Below are 23800 nucleotides of genomic sequence, written 5' to 3' on the forward strand. Positions count from 1 at the left end.
CAGAAGCTGTGAATATTGCATGCTATATCATAAATAGGTGAATGACAAGACATCTGGTTGAGAAGATTCCCTATGAGTTAATTAAAGGGAGAAAGCCAAATATATCCCACCTTAGAGCATTTGAATGCAAGTGCTTTTTGCATAATATTGGAAAAGACTCTCTAGGTAAGTTTGATCCCAAAAGTGATGGGGGAGTATTCTTGGGATACTCTTCACATAGTAAAATCTTAAAAGATTTATAACAAAAGAACTATGTGGGTAGATAAAAGTGTACATATTATTTTTGATGAAACTAATATTCTTTCTGAGAGGCAAGAACCAGATGATGAAGAAATTGGGCTGGTATGAAACTCAAATGAAACAACAGTCCATCCTGAAGCTGCATCATAGGAAGGAACATGTGATGGAACATGTTCTTCCACCCTGGGCAACCTGACCAGAGGAACTGAACAAAGAGGAACTGATCTTTAAACCTCGAGGGAACCTGTCCATGAACCTGTTCCTCAACAACAAAACATTGAAGGAACATCTAGAGAAAACTAGTTGGTTGTGAAACCTTAAAAGTATCAAAGTTCTCATTCCATTGGGAACATAATCGTTGCTCCAACCTTTGGTATCAAAACCAGATCTTCTTTAGAGAATCTCTGTGCTTTTGATGCTTTCCTGTCTCTTATGCAGATTGGGTAAGTGCAATGTAGGATGAACTCAACTAATTTGAGAGAAGTCAAGTTTGGCTTTTGGAACCAAGACCCTAGGATGGAACAATAATTGGCACTAAATGGGTCTTCAGAAATAAACTTGATGAAGATGGAACAGTAACAAGGAACAAGGCATGATTTATGGTTCAAGGATATAGTCAAGAGGTGGGAATAGACTATGATTAGACTTTTGCTCCAGTTGCAAGATTAGAAGTAATTAGTCTCCTAATAGTCTTTGCTGCTTACGTGGAATTCACTCTACATGAGATGGATGTCAAGAGTGCCTTTCTCAATGGCTATTTAAAGGAAGAAGTGCGCGTCAAGCAACCTCCTGGTTTTGAAAGAAAAGAATGTCCTGATCATGTGTACAAGTCCGACATGGCACTTTATAGGCTCAAGCAGGCTCCAAGAGCATGGTATAAAAGATTATCTAAATTCTTGCTTGAGCATGTCTACAAGAGAGTCAAAATTGACAATAATTTATTTTTGAAAGAAAAAGGTAAAGATCTTTATGTAGTTCAGATATATGTTGATGATATAATCTTTGGAGCAACAACTCATAGGTTAAGTAAAAAAATTGCTAATCTAATGGGAAGTGAATTTGAAATGAGTATGATGGATGAGCTTAATTTCTTTTTAGGCTTACAAATTAATTAAAATTCAAATGGAACTATGATCCATCAGCAAAAGCATGTGAAAGAGTTGCTCAAAAGGTTTAAAATAGAAGATTCCAAAGAAATTGACACTCTTATAGCAACAACCACGAAATTGGATTTGGATGAACATGGTTTATCTATTGATCAGAAGATGTATAGGGGAATAATTGGCTCTCTGTTATATCTCACTCCTAGTAGACCAGACATTATTTTTAGTGTAGTCCTTGGTGCTAGATTCCAGGAAAATCCAAAGGAGTCTCACTTAAAGACTGTCAAGAGGATTTTGAGATGCCTAAAAGGCACCACTGATCTTTGCCTATTGTATCCAAAGGGTAGTGATTTCAATTTAGTGGGATATGCTGATACTGATTATGTAGGATTTCTTGTGGATAGAAAGAGCACTTTAGGTATGGCACACTTTCTTGGATCATGTCTTGTATCTTGGGCCAACAAAAAGCAAAACTCCATTGCTTTGCCTACTGTTGAAGCTGAGTATGTGGCTGCTGCCTCATATTGAGCTTAATTATTATGGATTAAGCAACAATTAATAGATTTTAGAATTGATGTAGGTTGTATCCCTATGTTTTGTGACAACACTAGTACAATTAGTATGCCAAGAACCCGGCTCATCATAAAAGAACTAAATACATAGATGTTAGGCATCATTTTTTGAAGGACAACTTTGAGAAGGGTTTGATCACTGTGGAATTTTGTACTACTAATAAGCAAATAGCTGACATCTTCACAAAAGCTCTAGGTAAAGATCACTTTGAAAGGAATAGGTTAGAATTAGGGATGACTAAGATCACCTAAAAGGAACCAGTTGAAACTCAATGACCGGTCAGATAATTTGTGAATTTTGTAAATAATTAGATTAGATATTGCTCAATATCGTACTTTTATTAGTATACTCTTGTTCTATGTGCTAAAATATCTCACTGATATCTAATGATATTACCTTTATTTTCTTGAAAAATTCAATTTTACACAAGAGAATTTTCAGTGAAGAACCTGGTTCATAAAAGTTATAAGGTATATATTCTCCACTCCGCATATTTTGAAATAACTGTATTTGGATCATGATCTAAAAAGAGTCCCACTTTATCCCAACCTCTTTATGAACCAATCTATTACAAACAAACAAGTTTCACCAAACAAAAACCCACGCGCCATAATTACCTAAATTTTTGGAGAAGAGTCCAACGTCTCTTCAAACTGACACTCCCAAGTTGATTAGACTTCTAGTCTTCAAAAGCAGCCATTATACACTCCATTTCTTCCCTCTTTAAATTTATTTGATCTTACTTGTTCCTTCACTCCTAATCTTTTAAAAATCAAGACTCCAAATTCTCTTATCATTCTCTCAACCCTTTTACACTAACCTAATGGCTAATACATCTGAGAACCCATCATCACCACCCAATGAACCAGCACCCACACCTTCAACCACCCAAACTCCCAAGAAAGGGCATGTCAAGATGCTTGCTCGTAAAATAGTAGATGGTAATGAACAAGCCAAGAAACTAAATGAGAAGTTTAAAGCCAGTCAAGCAGAGGAACCCCAAAAATCAAATGAGTCCTTGAAGTCTGCAACTAAGGGGGAAGAATCAGTTTCATTTGAAACTAAACATGTAATTTCTGGGCTAAAAGTTTCATCTGATGTTATTTCTGAAGTTGCTGAAAATCTTGAGAAAAGATTTTTTCTGGTTGGTACTATTGCTAATGTAGAATTGGAGTCTTGAAAAATAGGTGGTAAAAGGAAAAAAGAAAAAATAAAAAGTGAGTGAGGGTGTTAAAGTAGATGTGAGGGGAAAGGAAGAAGGAGGAGTGGCTGAATCTTCTTCACCCACTCCTGTTCGTCTGACTGAAGAAACATGAACTATGTTGTTATAGAGTGAGAAAGTTGTTGAAGAAGAAGAGAGTCTGAGAGATGAAGGAGGAAGTGGGTCTAGATATTCTAGTGTAGCATAGGGGTTGGTTAGGCTGAGGAAATGGTTCTAAGAACATGTACCATCAAGGAAGGAATCCCTTCATGGCCTACTGAAGAAAGTGTCTGATAGCTACATTCCAAATAAGAAGAAAAGTTCAGGAGTTAAAATCCCTGGAACTGCTTTGGATTGTAGGAAGAGAAAGGTTGTATCTTCTATCCATATAGAGACTCCTCCCTCAAGAGGAAGAACTACAAGGAGTCAGAGAAAGCAGAGTGAGGCTGACCTAGAAAAGGCCTTAGTTGAGAGTAAAAGAAAGTTGCGGCTAAACGAAAGAAAAATATGGGTGAACCAAGTGAAACTATTGAGATATAGGAGATAAACTTGGTGCTTCATGATGAGGATGAGCTAGAGAAAGCGGAGGTTGTGATTCCAAGCACCAAAAAGTAAAGACTTCTAAAAAGAAGCCTCCTGCAAAGTCTGTTGATATAGAGAGCTCTGCCTTGGCAAAAAGAACTTGGTTTGTTAGGAAATCAAGAAAAGTGCAAATTGTGCACGATGAGAGCATATAAGAGGAGGCTGATGAAGAAAAGGACAAGGTGGTCAAGTTTGGAAAAGAACAATTCTGAAAGGGAGGCTCCTCACTGATTTAGAAGAGGAAAGAATGGTGTTGCTGCTGGAGAAGTTGGAGATTCGGGGCTGGAAGGACATGGTCCTTCAATTGGAAAAAAGGTTAGATTGATCTGAAATTGTGGAATTCTTTGCTAATTATTAAATCGAAAATGAAAGGGTCAGCAGTGTAGTGAAAAGTGTGAAGGTGAGCTTTGATGATAAAAAGCTAGGAGAGATTCTAAGGATACCTGTTGAAGGTTAAAATGACTATAAAAAGTTGAAGTTTCCTAGTCTAGAGAATCTATCTACCTCACTTGCCATCACCAAAAAAATTGATGATAGGGACTTAGAGCTACAAATCAGGGTTGTTTATAAGAGTGAAAGTGCTCTTTGAATTTGTCAACAAAATGATTCTGCCCAAGCACATTGCTACCTTGATGGACCTGGTCCTTATGGAGTTCTTTGATAGTGGGAGGCAGATAAATTGGTCATGGTTCATCATCTAGCTCCTTAATAGGGTGGTCTATGGCATTAAAACTCATGTCATCCCCTATACATTCACACTCACTGATGTGCTTGCTCACTTTAAGGTTCCTCTCAAGAAGTGGGATGTTAGCACAAGTAAAGATTACTTTGGGGCCAACACCTTGACTGACTGTGACTATGAAGTCCTTATTGCTCCCAAAGAACCTAGTTCATCCAAGAGGGTGCCTAAAAACAACAAAGTGAGAGCATTTGAACAAGAGACTTGGGCTAAGGTTGCTGAAATTGAGAAGCTGAAGAAGAGGCTGGCTAAAGTAGAAACCCAGAGGGGCTCTCTCAGTTCTGAGCTTGCAAAGGAGAAAGAAAATAATGAGGGCATTCTTCAAGAAGTGTTAAAGTTGCTTCAAACCAGAAACCAAGAACCTGGTGTTTCCAGTCTTAAACCCTTCCTAACCTAGTTTGTAACCAGTGACCCCAAGACATGGTTCAATACTTTTATTTCATTTTATGCCTTGTGGAAGAATCTTATCAATAATAATCATTGCTTTTGCTCTTATTGTTTGTTGATATTTCTTAGATGGTAATATCCTTAGATTGATAAGAGAAAATTTGAATTCATGATCGCATTTGAAGTAGCCTCAGTGGCCATGAGTAAGATCTGCTAAAATTTAGTTACATAGCTTAAGTATGAAGCTTTTCGATGATGCCAAAAGGGGGAAGATAAGTTGTGCTTTTGTTTTGGACTGTGATGTTTATAACCTAATAAACCTGGTCCTTGATGATTTGTGACTTTAAAATAGAAAGTGTTCTAACATTCTATTGATGTTGAGCTCAGTTCAAACATGTTCCATGCTTATGAAGAGTACATAGTTTGTCATTATCAAAAATGGAGAATTTGTTGGCCTTAGGGTCTTGTTGTTTTGATTATTAATAAAGAAACATATGCATGAACCAGGTCCATGGACAGTGTGCACAGGGCATGGGCAGATTCAAGCACAAGGCATGTACGTGAAGGGGATAAGTATAAGTCATTATATCTTATATTCTCTGAACGAAAAGGTTGCATAATTGATAAGGAGCATGACTCATTACTTGAAGAGAACTCTCTCCTAGATAAGGGAAGATATAGAGATTGAAGTTAACCAGAGCTCTTCCACCAAGGAAGAGTAAAGCATTAGAACTCTAGTTAATCCTAATCCTATTAACTCTATATATTTCAGTTGGGTTCTCTTTTTTAAATGAGGCACAAATGCTGAAGTTAAGCAAGAATTGAGAGCAAAATAGCAAGGCATTTTGCAAGTAATTCCTGTGTGTTTCAAGTGTGCGAACCTAGATCTACATGAAGTAGATAGAAGAACCAGTTCCAAGTGTCTGTCTTTTATTCTAGTTCAATTGTTGTAGGGCTTTTGAGTTGTACCTTTCAGCTTCCTTAGAAGCATTTGTACTAGGTACTTTGAGTTGTATTGTTCAAGTTAGAGTTATCTTGAAGCTATCGCAACAGCCTGAGACTGGTTGCCACAAGGGTCAGAGGTAATCCTTAGGTTTACAGAGTTTTCTAAACATTGTTCTTCTGCTCAATGTTTCAGTGAAGTGTTTGGAAAAATCCTACTGGGAAGTAGGTTATGATTTTTTCACCTTTTGAGCCAGGTGTTTTCCACGTAAAAATACTTGTGTTCTTTACTTTTTGCTTGATTTATTTCGCACTAGTAGAATAAGGAACGCATAGAAGAACCAGGTCCTTCTATAATTAGTGCACGCGAAAAAGTGGATACCACACAAATCACCCCTCCCCTCTCTTATATGGTATTGAAGTATAAAATATCAGTCTCCATCGGATTGCTACCACTTAGGACAAAAAGGGACAGTTCAGTGCACAAAGAATCTAATGTTCATGCAGGATACGAGGAAAGGCGGAAATCCAAGGGGGTGTAGTATAGGAAACTAACCTGATGCAAGGATCAATGGCTGATTTCATGGCTCGAACCCGTGACTTCTAGGTCACGGAAAGACAAATTTACCATTACTCCAAGGTTCCCCTTCTCACTTAGGAAGAGCTTAATTACATTTGAGTACAAAGCTAATAATAATTTATTGCCATATGAAATGGGAACAATAATGTCGTGCAATAACACCCTGTTTTTATCACGACCCAAAATCCATTAGTCGTGATGGCACCTAACTCAACCCGCTAGGTAAGCCAACTAATAACTATCCAATTCCAATGAAGTTAATCAAACAATTAAATAGAGAAGTTAACTGAATTTTATACATTTCCCAAGGACTGGTGGAATAAATCACGAGCTTCTAAGAATAGAGTTTACAAGCTGATATGAAGTAAATACATCTTCTGTTTGAAAAGTACATAAACAAAGTTTCATAAATCCTATGGCTACCATGAACACGAGGCAGCTACAACAGGAACGCAGGTACATCTTCAATCCGACAACCATCGAGCACAACAACAACAACAGCCAACATCTGCACGCAATGTGCAGAAGAGTAGTATTAGTACAATCGACCCCATGTAATGAGTAAGTAATAAACCGAACCTTAGGTTGAAAGCAGTGACGAGCTGGAACATTGGTCAGGTCCAACAACAATAACCAATAGTAGTTCATAACAACGTAAAGCATATAAGAAAGCAACTCAGAGATATAAATGCTAAGCTTTTTTACAGTTTTCCGAAAATAGTTCTACTTTTCAAGAATATCAGTGAAAACTCAACTCCTATACCAAAATCGTCGTAAAATATGAGATAGTTTGAAAACTTTAATTTATCTAAAAATCCTTTTCACAGTAAAGAAGATGTTTTATTTTCTTTCCAGATAGCAAATGTGAAATACCTCTTTTTGCCCACATATCAATATGTATGAAGAATCATGAATGACGTGATACCGTACAGCATGAGGAAAAACGCACCTCTATGCTTGTATGTCATATGTGCATGCAAATACCATGTATCTCAGAGATGAATCATATACCCACACTTTTAGAGTACTGAATCTTACTGTCGCACACTTTCCACTCATCATGCTCAACCACCCGGTACTGTATATATCGCCCATACGGCCCACGGAAATCCATCCCGGAACATATACAACATTGACTATAAGTCACCCAGTATCGAGGAAAAAGGGCAATCCAACCCTGTAGAGAAATCCATCTCCAAGTATGAAGTACTTCGGACAAATCCATGTCGAGGAAAATCCATCCCTCAATAATATTATTCGCGCTCACTGGGGATGTATACAAACTCCGGAGGGGCTCCTTCAGCCCAAGTGTTATCATAATCATCAATATAACCACTACAACGTGCAGCCCGATCTCATAACTGTCTCTCATAATTAGGCTCTCGGCCTCACTCAGTCATCAATCTCTCAAGTCTCACCCACGGACTCACAATGTCATGAAAAATGACCCGGGATAATGATATGATGTATTAATAAGTAACAACTGAGACTGAGACATGATATGAATGCATAAATGTGACTGAGTACGAAATATCAATGAAATCGATGAGATGACAGCATGAAACAACCACTATGGGTCCCAACAATATCAGCATAAAGCCTAAACAGGATATCTAGCATGGTGTACATATCAATTACTTAATCACATGGTGAAAACACAGATATTAACAAAATAGGGCCACTAAATAGTGTCATTAAACAATGGACTCACAAATTCATAGGGTGTACGCCCACATGCCCGTCACCTAACATGTGCGTCACCTCAACATCAATCATATAGCATATATTTCGGGGTCTTATACCCTCAACACTAGGTTTAGCAGAGTTACTTACCTCGAACGAGCCAATACCAATGCCGAGCAAGCCAAGCGATGCTCCAAAGATGCCATCCCGCACATCCCGACCTCCGAAAGACTCGACACTAACCAATAACAATTCAAATACATCAAACAACGCTAAAGGAACCAATCTTGCTCGTAAAAGATCAGATCTATACAATCGTAAAAGATCAGATCTATACCCAAAATTGGCCCAAAAGCCCAACCCAGGCCCGCCCCTCGGAACCCGACAAAACTCACAAAATCTGATAATCTATACAATTATGAGTTCAACCATACTAGTTCCACTCAAATCCGACTCAAATCGGTGTTCAAAACTCAAAAACTCCTATTATGAAACTTTAAGCCAAAACCCCAAATTTCTCCTTATAATTCATCGACCAATTGCCAAAAATGAAGATAAATTCATGAAATGTGATAAAAACAATGAGTAGAAAATACTTACCCCAATTCTTCTGATGAAATTTGCTTCAAATATTACCTCAATCCGAGTCCGACATCTCAAAATATGAATAATGACCAAAACTCTCGATTTTTATAACCCTGCCCTACTATACTACATTTGCGGTCAAATTGTCGCATCTGTGACCATTGCTTTTGCGGTAATTCCTCGCTTCTATGAAACAACCTCACTTAGCAAGACCTCACACCTGCAGTCCTTGTGCCGCTCCTGCGATCGCGCTTTTGCGCACTCTAACCGCATCTATGGTTGTGCATGTGCGTCCAAGCACCCGCACCTGAGATCCTCACGCCCAACTCCTCTCTTGCTTCTGCGATGGAACTGCCTCTTTTGCGGCTCCGCACCTGCGCTCAACACTCTGCAGGTGCGGTTATACCAGAACTAGAAAATCTTCAGCAATGCAACATAGAATGAAAATGATCCGAACCTCGTCTGAAACTCACCTGAACCACTCGGGACCCCATCCAAATATACTAACAAGTCCCATAACATAACATGGACCAAATCGAGGCCTCAAAACACACATAACAACATCGAAACGGCGAATCACACCTCAATTCGAAATTATTGAACTTCGAAACTTCAACTTCCACAACAGATGCCGAAACCCATCAAATCACGTCTGATTGACCTCAAATTTTACACACAGGTCACATTTGACATTAGGGACCTTCTCCAACTTCTAGAATCGAAATTTGACCCCGATATCAAAAGTTCACTCCCGGTCAAACTTTCAAAAATTCCAACTTTCGCCATTTCAAGCCAAATTCTACTACGGACCTCCAAACCATAATACGAACGCACTCCTAAGTCCAAAATCACCCAACAGAGCTAACAGAACCATCAGAAATCTGATCAGAGCTCAAATACTAAAAAGTCAAAACTTGGTCAAACCTTTCAAATTTAAAGCTTCTAGCTGAGAATCATCCTTCCAAATCAATTCCGAATAACCTGAAAACCAAAACCGACGATTCACATAAGTTATAATACATCATACGGAGCTACTCATGCACTCAAACAACTAAACAAAGTGCAAATGCTCAAAACGACTGGTCGGATCATTATATCTTCCCTCACTTAAACATATGTTCGTCCTCGAACGTGCCTAGAGTTGTTCCAAAAGCCATCAAATCGCCGTGTAACCTTACCAAGCACATACCCGGGGGTGATGCCACGTCATCCTATCCCATATAGGTCTGAAAACACAATATAACTGAAATTTCTTAATCCAACCTAGCCCACAAGCCTTAGAATCCAATTTTCACGTTCGGAATTTTCTATAAGATCAGAATCTCGCATCTACACATTGTATAAGTCCGAACAAGCTGTATCCAGCCATAGCCATAACGCAAGATGAAATCACATGATACACCCCATAACTCAAACACTCATAGCGATAATTTTTAATCATAGTAGCTGCTCAAAATACCCAATACCGGTAATAAACCACTTATCAAACAAAGTATCGTTCTAACTCCTTCATATATTGACCACGATGAAAGAAACACGCAGAAACTCATAACCATTCGTCAGATCAAGTTGTGGAACTCCCTCTCCTTTGATAGAAACTATAGCAAATTTCTAAGCCGATCAGCAACAATATTCTTCCAATCATGTTGTAATCAATTCCGATAGTATCCATTCTAAGCCCAATGACCTCATCCAAATGCTGGTCCATATTATATACCTCGAGCGACCCTGCTCAAAATCCATAACCACTAAAAATTCGACATCAAGTACCCAAATTGCATAACCATAATCACGGAGAGCAAATAACACAATGCCACTATCCAAAAAGAACATAGCCAACGCGCAATCAATCACACGGTACTCAAATACCCATCTTGCTCAAATCTTCACTATAAAGCCCAAATAGAACTGCACCATGTGTGTATGTAACCAACGAATCACAACTCCTCGTAACATAGAAGGGTAACTCACAGATCATTTCAGAACACAAATAAGTTCAACAACAACTGAATGGAACATCCCTCAACAATAGCAGTTTGGAGCTAACCAATCTAACTAGGTGCAGAACACACATCCGTATTGGGCCTACCAATGGACCCCAAATCAACTCCGGCCACCCACAATAAATAAATAACCCTCCGAAAGTCCACAATGACTGAATCACAACACATACTACTCTCTGACTAACATTGGCTACATTTTCACAATCCACAACCACAAAACAATCCACTCATGAGAACTTCCAGTCTCCAAATCCATAGAACCCACAAATCATCATATCTGATCCCGACTCCACCGCCTGAATGTCTAATATTTCTCCAATACACGATCATCCTATAAGGAATACTTCTATAATTCTTCTGTGCCACATCATAAATCTAACTGTCAGCAGTCGATCAATTAGATGAGTACCACAATACCAATGAAGTGTCCATAAATTAAAACACAGTGCACCTCCTGAAATGTATACTCTCAAGTAATACCAAATTGTAATATCATTTGCCTAGTCACCTGAGATCTCCTATGCTGCCTAAGAATTCAAGTCTTTCCCTCTAAAACTAAACTGTGACCTTACACATGCAAATCTCAATCCTACCCAATATACCGCATATACCATGCCACCCTATTAAAAATACGAGAACTTCGTAATCCACTCTGAGACACAAGCAACTACATACTCAATTATCCAAGGACCTTCCATTTGATTTCACACATCATATGCTCCTCACGCCAGTAGGAAATATACATCTCTAACCATGGTAGGAACCATCAAGAACTCTCCAAATCCAATTTGCACAAAACTAAATTGTTAGGACTGAATCCCTCTAATTCAACCAAGCTACATAGCTCACCAAAACCCAAGAGCATTTCCATGAAACACCGGTAGAAACCCACCACATCATAAGCACCCAAAGAACCGATTATATCCATTACCATGCCGATCCAACCTACTACCAAGCTGTCCCATTTCTCTGAGTTCATTCTGAATTACCTTCAAATTGAAACTTCTCCTTGCCATAACACCACAATCATCAACCAAGACTCACCACACGAGACCCTAGCATAAAACCACATCGCCCTAAGGGTCATAAGCTATTGAATGCTCTCTTAAGCACCCCAAAAGTACCACAAACCGAGATACCCACTCTGAAGAGACCTTCTATGAATTTAAAGTTGTTCATCTTACCTTCCTAGTCCTGAATATAGAATCCATAGTGATATAAAAATATTGCGAGTCTCGACACCATCCAATGTAACTCTCAGCTTCTCGCCATATATAAATCCGCAACATTCTCAATTGCCATGTATAAACCTTGATTTCATTAGAACCATCCTCGAGAGTCATCCACTCCACTCAAGTCTCAATTGCATCGCCCAAACGGACCGAACGACCTATGTTCCATTTGCACACCAACACCCTAAGAAGTAATCCACACTTCTAAGCAACCGAGTAGATTCCTACTCTATGCGCACTACATCTTTCACCAATAACACTCAAATCATTTCATGATTCTTATATACCCATGAAGCATAATACAACCCGTATCCAGAAATTCCTTTACTCGAGTCATCCTCGATCTCACCCTCTGCAGAACATAACTTATTCGCAAGTATACCTCAAACTGAAACCAATACGACACATAGTTGTGCAATCAACTTATCAATAGCAGACTCCCCTACTTGGCTCAAAGCCATAGATCAAAACACACAATAACTCACGATGCCCATACTCTATTACTGCCAAAATACCGCAGTGAGATCCAACTAAATCCTTTATAATCTCATGTGACCCAAACCATCTAATATCTCGAATTGTCCGCAAATCTTGCATTCCCCCTTGTAACAGTCAAGCCAACTCTATCATAAGTGATCCAAACTCAAACTGCAACACATAATTCGTTGGTAAACGAGAACTCGCTACAAGACAACATAGGGATAACACAACCTCAGGACACCCCGTAAGAGATTACCCACCTGCTTAGCCTTAAACTGACATCTTTCCATACGCTTTCACAGTCACAGCTACTACGCAATTACTTAATCGTCCTGATTTTGAACTTATCAACAAGTCATAAGAAATTAATTTGTTCCACAATTAAATAACATGAAGGATCCTTCAATACACTCATAACTCGAGACTATGCATCACAACAAAACAGAAATCAAGCACCCGATAGCCCTTTCCATACCCCAAGAAAACCCTTCTTGTCACCTTCAATCCATATGAACACATCTCGCAGTCACATCATACTCGTCACGTATTCATCCAGCCACAAATTCCACTAATAGGGACACTACTGGACATATAAGTCAAAAAGCACGTGCTCACACAACCAAAATCCCTGCGCTCAAGATATAGTCAACACCCGACCTCAAGTCCTCCCGACAGGCCCATCATCCGCACACAGAAATCATATCTCGCACCTCGTCTATAAAAATCACAAGTCGTCAATGCACAGCTGATACGGAGCGCTCATGGGCGCATATGAATGCATGGAAGGAATTCAAAGAGTTACGTTTCAAGCTAAATCAATGCCGCACAATTAGGAAAAAAAGATGGGAAGTATATCCTAAATGTACTGTAGCCTCTCGAAGATAGGTATGGAGGTCATCATACCGATCCACAAGACTCTACTAGACACCTGTTCATGACTTGTAGAACCCATGAACATAGAGCTCTAATACCAATCTGTCACAACCCAAAATCCACAAGTCGTGATGGCCCCTAACCCAACCCGCTAGATAAGCCAACTAATAATTACCCAATTCCAATGAAGTCAATCAAACAATTAAATAGAAGTTAACTGAATTTTGTACATTTCCCAAAGTCTGGTGGTACAAATCATGAGCTTTTAAGAATAAAGTTTACAAACTGATATGAAGTAAATACATTTTCTATTTGAAAAGTACAAAAACAGAGTTTTATAAATTCTACGGCTATCACGAACAAGAGGCAATTACAACAGGAAGGCAGGTACATCTTCAATCCGGCAACCATCGAGCACACCACCAACAACAACCAACATCTGCATGCAATGTGCAGAAGTGTAGTATCAGTACAACCGACCCCATGTACTGAGTAAGTAACAAACCTAACCTTAGATTGAAAGCAGTGACGAGCTGGAACATTGTTCGGGTCTAACACCAATAACCAATAGCAGTTCATAACAACGTAGAGCATATAAGAAAGCAACTCAGAGATATAAATGCCCAGCTTTTTTACAACAACAAAACAACAACAACAACCCAGTAAAATCCCACAAGTGGGGTCTAGGGAGGGTAGTATATACGCAGACCTTACCACTGCCCCGAAGGAGTAGAGAGGATGTTTCCAGAAGACCCTCGGCTCAAGATAATAAGAAAAACAAAAATGAGAGAATATTAGTTTCACCATAGAGATCATAGAAAAAATAAAATCATAAAATACAGAAGGAAAAATGCAAAACAAAAATGATGGCTAGTAAATAGCTCCAACACCGAAAAGAGAAAATAGTAAGACACGACAATGCCCCTAGCTATTTCAAACAAAAACCCTACCATACTAGGCTCACAATAGTACTAGGTAATGCAAGACTCAACTACCTCCCAGTCTACAACCGTAATACTTGACCTCCACAACTTTTGTATCAAGTGTCATGTCCTCAGAAATCTGAAGCCTCGCCATATCCTGTTTGATCACTTCTCCCTAATACTTCTTAGGCTACCATCTACCTCTTCTCCTGCCCTCCACAATCAATCGCTCACACCTCCTTACTGGAGCATCTGGGCTTCTCCTCTGTACATGTCTAAACCATCTGAGCCTCGCTTCCCACGTCTTGTCATCAATGGGAGCCACGTGCACCTTTTCTCGAATATCATCATTTCTAATCTTATCCATCCTAGTGTGCCCGCACATCCACCTCAACATCCTCATTTCTGCTACTTTCATCTTTTGGATATGTGAGTTCTTAACAGGCCAAGACTCAACCCCATACATCATGGCCGGTCTAACCACCGCTTTATAGAACTTACCTTTGAGTATTGTTGGCACTCTCTTGTCACACAAAACTCCGGATGCTAACCTCCACTTCATCCATCCTACCCCAATACGGTGTGCGACATCCTCATCGATCTCCCTTCCCCCGTGGATAACCGACCCAAGGTACTTGAAGCTACCTCTATTTGGGATAACCTGTGATTTAAGCCTCACATCCATACCCACTTCCCTTGGCTCAGTGCTGAATTTACACTCCAAGTATTTCGTCTTCGTTTTGCTCAGCTTGAAAACTTTAGACTCAAGAGTCTGTCTCCAAACGTCTAGTCTCTCGTTAACACCGGCCCATGACTCATCAATTAGAACTATTTCAGCGGCAAATAGTATGCACCATGGAACCTCCCCTTGAATATGGTTTTTTATGCATCCATCACTAGGGCAAATAAGAATGGACTGAGCGCAGAGCCTTGGTATAACCCCAATTCAACCGAAAAATGCTCAGAGTCGCCTCCTACTATCCTAACCCGAGTCTTAGCCCCATCATACATGTTCCTAATAGCCATAATATAGGGAACCAACACACCTTTTCCGAAAGTTTCGCTTTTCAAAAATATCAATGAAAACTCAACTCCTATACCGAAATCGTTGTAAAATATGAGATAGTTTAAAAACTGTAATTTATCTAAAAATTCTTTTCACAGTAAATAAGATGTTTCATTTTCTTTCCAGATAGCAAGTGTGAAATACCTCTTTATGCCCACATATCAATATGTATGAGAATCATGAATGACGTGATACTGTACAACATGAGGAAAAATGCACCTCTATGCATGTATGTTATGTGTGCATGCCAATGCCATGTATCTCAAAGATGAATTATGTACTCACATTCTCAGAGTATTCAATCTCACTATCTCACACTTTTTACTCATCATGCTCAACCACACGGTGATGTATATGGCCCATACTGCCTAGGGAAATCCATCCCGACACATTTACAACACTGATTATAAGTCACCCAATACCGAAGAAAAAGGGCAATCCAACCCTGTGGAGAAATCCATCTCCAAGTATGAAGTACTTCAAACAAATCCATGTCCAGGGCAATCCATCCCTCAATAATATCATCCGCGCTCACTTGGGGTATGTACAGACTCCGTAAGGGCTCCTTCAGCCCAAGCGCTATCATAATCATCAATATAACCCCTGCAACGTGCAGCCCGATTCCATAACTATCACTCATAATCAGGCTCTCAGCCTCACATAGTCATCAATCTCTCCAGTCTTACCCACGGACTCACAATTTCATGAAAATTGACCTGGAATAATGATATGATGTATCAATATGTAACAACTCAGACTGAGACATGATATGAATGTATAAATGTGATTGAGTATGAAATATCAATGAAATCGCTGAGATGACAGCAAAAAACGACCACTATGTGTCAAACAATATCAGCATAAAGCCTAAACAGGATATCTAGCATGATGTATAGCTCAATTACTTAATCACATGGTGAAAATGCAGATATCAACAAAATAGAGCCACTAAATAGTGCCATTAAACAATGGAGTCACAAATTCACAAGGTGCATGCCCACACACCCGTCACCTAGAATGTGTGTCACCTCAATATCAATCACATAGCATGTAATTCAGGGTTGTATACCCTCAGCACTAAGTTTAGAAGAGTTACTTATCTCGAACGAGCCAATACCAATGCTGAGCAAGCCAAGCGATGCTCCAAAGATGCCATTCCGCGCGTCCTGACCTCTGAACGGCTCAAAACTGATAAGTAACAATTCAAATACATCAAGCCACGCTAAAGGAACCAATCCCGCTCGTAAAAGATCAGATCTTGAATCAAAGCCCGAAATTGGCCTAAAAGCCCAACCTGGGCCCGCGCCTCATAACATGACAAAACTCATAAAATCTAATAACTCACTAAATTACGGGTCCAACCATACTAGTTACACTCAAATCCGACTCCAAATCGGTCTTCAAAGCTCAAAAAATCCTATTATGAAACTTTAGGCCAAAACCCTCAATTTCTCCTTAAAATTCATCAACCAATTGCCAAAAATGAAGATAGATTCATGAAGTGTAGTAAAAAATGAGTAAAGAACACTTACCCCAATCCTTGTGATGAAACTTGCTCCAATAATCGCCTCAATCCGAGTCTCACATCTCAAAATATGAATAAAGACCAAAACCCTTGATTTTTATAACTCTGCCCCAGCTATACCGCATTTGCGATCAAATTGTTGCATCTGCGACCACCACTTTTGCGGTAATTCCTCGCTTCTGTGAAACAGCCTCACTTAGCAAAAACTTGCACTTACGGTCCTTAAGTCGCTCCTGGGATCGCACTTCTGCGCACTCTAACCACATCTGCGGTTGCGCAGGTGCATCCAAGCACCCGCACCAGCGATCCTCATGCCCAACTCCCTGTCTAACTTCTGCAATGGCACTGCTGCTTTTGTGCCTCCGTACCTGTGCTCAACAATCTGCAGGTACGGTCATACCGGAACCAGAAAATCTTCAGCAATACAACATAGAATGAAAATGATCTGAACCTCGTCTGAAACTCACCCAAGCCACTCGGGACCCCGTCCAAATATATCAACAAGTCCCTTAACATAATATGGACCTACTCGAGGCCTCAAAACACACATAACAACATCGATACGACGAATCACACCTCAATTCGAAATCATTAAACTATGAAACTTCAACTTCCACAATCGATGCTGAAACCCATCAAATCACGTCTGATTGACCTCAAAATTTTCACACAAGTCACATTTGACATTACAGACCTGTTTTAACTTTCGGAATCGGAATCGGAATCCAACCCCGATATCAAAAGTCCACTCCCGGTCAAACTTTCCAAAATTCTAACTTTCGCCATTCAAGCCAAATTCTACTACGGACCTCCAAATCATAATCCGGACATGCTCCTAAGTCCAAAATCACCCGACGGAGCTAACAGAACTATCAAAAATCCGATCCGAGGTCAAATACAAAAAAGACTAAACTTGGTCAAACCTTTCAAATTTAAAGCTTCTAGCTAAGAATCATCCTTCCAAATCAATTTTGAATAACCTGAAAATCAAAACCGACGATTCACATAAGTCATAATACATCATACGGAGCTACTCATGCCTCAAACAACCGAGCAAAGTACAAATGCTCAAAACGACCGTTCGGGTCGTAACAGTTTTGTACACCTTACAATCTCCCTTCTTTCTCTGCATTTTTGCATTGTTTTCAAACCAAAAGTAAACATTAGTGTGGTTTACCTCCGTTTGTTGAGTTCTACAAAGTTTTGTAATTTTTATTACTGATATTACAGAATAGTTGTTATGTTCTATCTTGGGAGAAATTAATCAAATAACCTTGAGCAACAGTGAGAGGATTAAATTCCTTAAGGAAACACAGTTTTCTGTTGGGCTCGGAACTTTTAATTCTTCTATTTCTATTTCTGTTTCTATTTTACTTGTGGAAAAATTATTAGAACATATATTAATAACATGCGTACACACTATCTTTCTTAGACTCTACTTATGGGATTACACTGAATACGTTATTGTTAGTGGTGGTGGATCTGCCTCTACAAAGAAACACATACACTAAACAAGAAAGAGACTAATAACAGTGTTGAACGGTATCATCCATACAGAAATTAGGGACCATTGCATTTTGTCTGATGTCTCTAGAGATATTACTGTCATGGGCTGCTTTCCAGACATGCCCCATGACCCCTTGGCCGCGCCCCATGGCGGCCTAGCAAGCCTCACAATGCCTAGCGCCATGGTCGGCCCCGTGGTCTTGGCTGCGCCAAGTGACAAGCGCGCATGTGCCTCTGTCGCCCCACCGATGCCTCTCGCCAGCGCCCAAGGGCTGGCCAATGACAACAGCGCCGCGCGCCCTGACAATGCCGCGCGCGCAGATCCTGATGCCTCGCCAGCGCCCAGCTGCAGGCCCATTCCAGCAGCGCCTCGCGCACAGACCCTGATGCCAAGCACCAGTGCCCAGCCTCAGGCCAGCACATCAAGTGTCGCGCGCGCCCACAGCAACGCGCGCGCAGACCCGCAAGACAAAGATGCTGCCATCGGACTTAGTTTTTCCTTGTAATAATCTAAGTCCTTTTCATTGTAATCATAGACTAGTTTTCATCATTTTCATTTCAGTGTGCTTCTACAGCTTTATTAGGACTAGTCTTGTCATGTTGGTTTATTTTTTTTAAGCATTATTAAGGGGGACCAAACAATCAAACATTTCAATCAGCATTTTCTGGTGTCTCTCCCCCTCGACACCACATCATTGTAATCATCATTTTCAGTCATCAATAAAATCATCATCAGCATTCAAAACCCAATTCTCTCTCAAGCTTCCGCAATTGCCCACGACATTGGTTTTCCCGCACGGCACTGACAATCTAGTCTAGCGTGCGGCGAGGACCTCATTGGCGGACAGCAACCGCACTGACATCGGTTGCTTAGCCTTACGTTGCCCTTCCAAAGATCATCAGGAAGGCGTTGCGTAACAGTTGGTATCAGAGCCTAGGCTCGACATCGGACGAGGGAACATTTGCCATCATCACCATTTCTGACCATGGTGAATCATGGGGAGCGTCTAGCATCCCTAGAAGAGACGGTTGACCGATTACGACCCATCGTAGAAACGGTGCCTGATCAAAGCAACAACCTAGTGCAAAGGTTGGACGACCTGGACCGCCGAATGCGGCAGGCCGAAAATGACATTGCAAACATCAGTCGTGACTCCGACGAGGACCGACAAACGGCAGCCATTGAAACTGCCAACATCCATGGCAAATTTGAGGACCTCCAACAGGAGCGTGCCGACGATTTAGCCCATCAGCAACATGAGGCAGACAGACTAACTGCCATGCAGCAAACCATAAACGACTTGACTGACAAGCTCAACGTTGTCAATGCTGCCTTACAGAGCCTACTTCGAGAAGGCGACCATCACATCAGGGGTGCAGCAAACCTCACCCCCATTCCACAAAAGCTTAAGATACCGGAGCCAAAGCCATACGACGGATCCCGGGATGCTAAAGAAGTGGAAAACTTCATCTTCGACATCGAACAATACTTCGATGCCGTGGGCCATTTGGAGGAATCCAAAAAGGTAGCGACTGCTGCCATGTATCTTCAGGGCGATGCCAAACTTTGGTGGCGGGTCAAACACGAAGCCATCAAGGCCGGTGAAGATACTCTTCAGACATGGGACGAATTGAAGGTAGCCATACGCCTGCAGTTCTTTCCCGAAAATGTGGAATACAACGCAAGGAGAAAGCTACGGGACCTCCGCCACACCAGATCAGTGAGGGAGTACGTGCGCGAATTCTCCGCACTCATGCTAAACATACGCGACATGGGGGACAAAGACAAACTCTTCGCATTCATAGAAGGTTTGAAACCTCATGCCCGTATGGAACTACAGCGACAACGGGTAGACACCCTGCCCAAGGCCATTCAAGCTGCAGAATGCCTTGGCGACTATCATTTGGGAACTCAGAATGACAGGCCCCAGCCGTCTGTCCGAGGGGGATCCAACGGGCACCATCCCAGCAATGGTGGCCCAAGCAAAAGTGGGGGAGATCGGAGTGCATCCAAAACTAAGACTCCTCCCTCCAACAGCAACAGTGCTGCATCCATCAACAACAATCAGGGGAGAAAGCCTCCCTCAGAATGCCGTCATTGCGGCGGGGCACATTGGAACAATGAATGCCCAAACATCAAGGTCAATGCTCATCAGACGGTCGAGGGTGAGTTAGACACATCAGACTCATCAGACGACGACCAGGTAGGCGCCTTCAATGCAATTGTTGGCTCTATCCCTCATGCCTTAGCGGGGACCAGTGCATGTCCTCCTAAGAAAACATCAGTCCCGATCACCAGGAAAGGGAAAGAAAAGATGGACGAAGGACCTCCTAAGCAAGCGAGGACCCTAATGTTCGTCGAATTGAAAGTGAACGGCAAGCCCCTTCACGCATTGATAGACACGGGTGCCACCCATAACTACTTGTCATCAACGCAAGTAGAGCGCCTAGGTCTTGTGGTACAAAAGAGCAAAGGCCGCGTCAAGGCTATCAACTCACCACCTCAGACATTGGGTGGAACAGCTACAAATGTCCCAGTGAAACTTGGCCCATACAAAGGAAGCATCGACCTGCGCATCGCAATCATAGATGACTTCGACATCATAGTGGGTTTGGATTTCATGAGGCAAACCAACACCATTCCAGTACCATTTGCCAACATGCTCCTGATGATGGGAGAAAACGGGGCCAAGCCCTGCACCATACCATGCTTTCCCATAAAGATGGCCGCTGAAAACATCTCGGCCATGCAGTTGGAGAAGGTAGTCAACAGACATGAACCCCAGGTTCAGGCTACCCTTCGCAGCAACAATCAGCCATCATGTCATCGGCCTCAAAAGACTGGTGACGCTCATCATCGTGTGAAGACTTGTCAGCCATGCCACAAGGACAAGTCGGATCACTCATCACAGCCGGGACCCTCGCAGCCATCACATGTCCCTCAGAGACCATGGGAAAGTGTTTCCCTCAAGATTCATCACGGGATTGCCCCAAGTTGGCAATCTTGCATCCATCATGGTTGTCATAGATCAGTTCTCAGACTATGCAACTTTCATAGCAGCCCCGCAAAACATCTCAGCAGAAGATACAGCTCGACTCTTCTTCTCGCACATTGTCAAACATTGGGGCCTGCCCAAAAACATTGTTAGTAGGCGCGACTCACGCTTTACTAGCAACTTCTGGACCCATCTCTTCAGGTGCTTTGGGTCAACATTGAGTCACAACACAGACATCCATCCACCATCGGATGGCCAGACAGACCGGTTCGATGACATGCTGGAGGAATATCTCCGCAACTTCGCAACCGGATCACAGAAGCATTGGGTGAAGCTCCTGGATGCTGCTCAACTGTGTTTCAATTCTCAAAAGAGCCATCATACAAACAAGAGCCCTTTTGAAATTGTTACCGGACAGCAACCGCTTCTCCCGCAAACGGTGAATGCATCAACCATGCCGAAATCTCCTCGAGCTGCCAACTTCTCGAGCGAATGGGAGCGCAACATGGAGATAGTGCGGAGCTATCTCATCAGGGCCCAAGAGCGGGCAAAAAGGTTCACCGAACAAAAGCGTTGCTTTTCCCAACATCAACCAGGGGATAAAGTAATGCTACGCATCCCAAAGCAGTACTTGTTTGCAGAAAGGACCCATGACCCTCGGCTGCAACAAAAATACATCGGGCCCCTGCCCATTGAAAAACGCATTGGGAAGTCCACATACCAGGTCAAAACTCCATCCTGGTGGAAGATCCATCCAGTCTTCCATGTCAGCCGCATGAAATCATTGCTTCGCTACAACAGCAAGCTCACAGAACAGAGGGGCGCAGACCTCCCATCCAACAACCATCAGAATCATCATCATCATCATCATCATCATAAGGCTCCGAGGACGGCGCCAACTCAGGTGGGGGAGAATGTCATGGGCTGCTTTCCAGACATGCCCCATGACCCCTTGGCCGCGCCCCATGGCGGCCTAGCAAGCCTCACAATGCCTAGCGCCATGGTCGGCCCCGTGGTCTTGGCTGCGCCAAGTGACAAGCGCGCATGTGCCTCTGTCGCCCCACCGATGCCTCTCGCCAGCGCCCAAGGGCTGGCCAATGACAACAGCGCCGCGCGCCCTGACAATGCCGCGCGCGCAGATCCTGATGCCTCGCCAGCGCCCAGCTGCAGGCCCATTCCAGCAGCGCCTCGCGCACAGACCCTGATGCCAAGCACCAGTGCCCAGCCTCAGGCCAGCACATCAAGTGTCGCGCGCGCCCACAGCAACGCGCGCGCAGACCCGCAAGACAAAGATGCTGCCATCGGACTTAGTTTTTCCTTGTAATAATCTAAGTCCTTTTCATTGTAATCATAGACTAGTTTTCATCATTTTCATTTCAGTGTGCTTCTACAGCTTTATTAGGACTAGTCTTGTCATGTTGGTTTATTTTTTTTAAGCATTATTAAGGGGGACCAAACAATCAAACATTTCAATCAGCATTTTCTGGTGTCTCTCCCCCTCGACACCACATCATTGTAATCATCATTTTCAGTCATCAATAAAATCATCATCAGCATTCAAAACCCAATTCTCTCTCAAGCTTCCGCAATTGCCCACGACATTGGTTTTCCCGCACGGCACTGACAATCTAGTCTAGCGTGCGGCGAGGACCTCATTGGCGGACAGCAACCGCACTGACATCGGTTGCTTAGCCTTACGTTGCCCTTCCAAAGATCATCAGGAAGGCGTTGCGTAACATTACTTTTGAGTTCAGATATTTATCTTTTTGAAGTCTGTTCATCTCCATCTTAAATCTGGAAAAGCGTCCATAAACGTACGATATTGTCTTTTAAAATCTAAAACTTGAGGTTGCTAATTCATGGCTAGTGATGATCGGTGGCTGGTAAATGCAACATTGTTGTCCCACATATTAATTGGTACAAACAAACTTAACAAATGGTGATCTGAATCAGATTACTGTTCTTTGTACGTACGGTGGTACTGAAGTTGTCCCATATGTTGGTTGTATTATTCTTGATATTTACAATCCGTCCTCATGAGATCTTTTCGAAAAATTCGTAGTTATTAGTTTCCACTGCTTAAATTCGTAATCTCCTCATCTAATGAAAGCAAGTTCTATCTGTGTTAAGTAAATTAGCACAGACACATGCACGCATGCGCATACATGTAAAACTGATACACATATACATATTGTATATTTGCATAGGCGGAGCTAGGATTTAAATTTTATGGGTTTGGGATTATAATCCTTTTAAGTTATTGAGTTCTAAATTAAGAATTTGTACATATTCATTAGATTTTTTTATACAAATACAAAATTTAAACAAAAACTACTGGATTTTAGCGAACCCGCAACCTGTAATGAGGCTCCGTCCCTGTGTATTTGTATTGTATGTAGGCAAGTGAGTGTATTTATATATTTTACCTACTTATTATGATAAGATTCAACTAAGTCTGGCGTCTCAGAATTCAAAAACAAAACAGAGAATGGACAATGATTATTTTGTTTCGAAAATCTAAATCATTGAATTGATTGGAAAGTCGAGGAATATAGTCATAGGGGTCCTAGTAGCATGTGCT

General features: G+C 41.6%; 1 protein-coding gene across 1 annotated transcript; it reads left to right on the forward strand.

Moving 5' to 3' along the window:
• Positions 1 to 1370: 1370 nt before the first annotated feature.
• On the forward strand, positions 1371 to 1871 carry LOC138878606 (secreted RxLR effector protein 161-like). Its single transcript, XM_070158298.1, has one exon. The coding sequence runs from the start codon at positions 1371 to 1373 to the stop codon at positions 1869 to 1871; it is 501 nt and encodes a 166-aa protein (XP_070014399.1).
• The last annotated feature ends 21929 nt before the right edge of the window (positions 1872 to 23800 follow it).

This window comes from Nicotiana sylvestris, chromosome 9, assembly GCF_000393655.2.
Source record: "Nicotiana sylvestris chromosome 9, ASM39365v2, whole genome shotgun sequence".
Lineage (NCBI taxonomy): Eukaryota > Viridiplantae > Streptophyta > Magnoliopsida > Solanales > Solanaceae > Nicotiana > Nicotiana sylvestris.

Excerpts from the sequence above, each read along its gene's own strand:
- LOC138878606 (XM_070158298.1), top strand. The coding sequence starts at position 1,371 with ATGATCCATCAGCAAAAGCATGTGAAAGAGTTGCTCAAAAGGTTTAAA.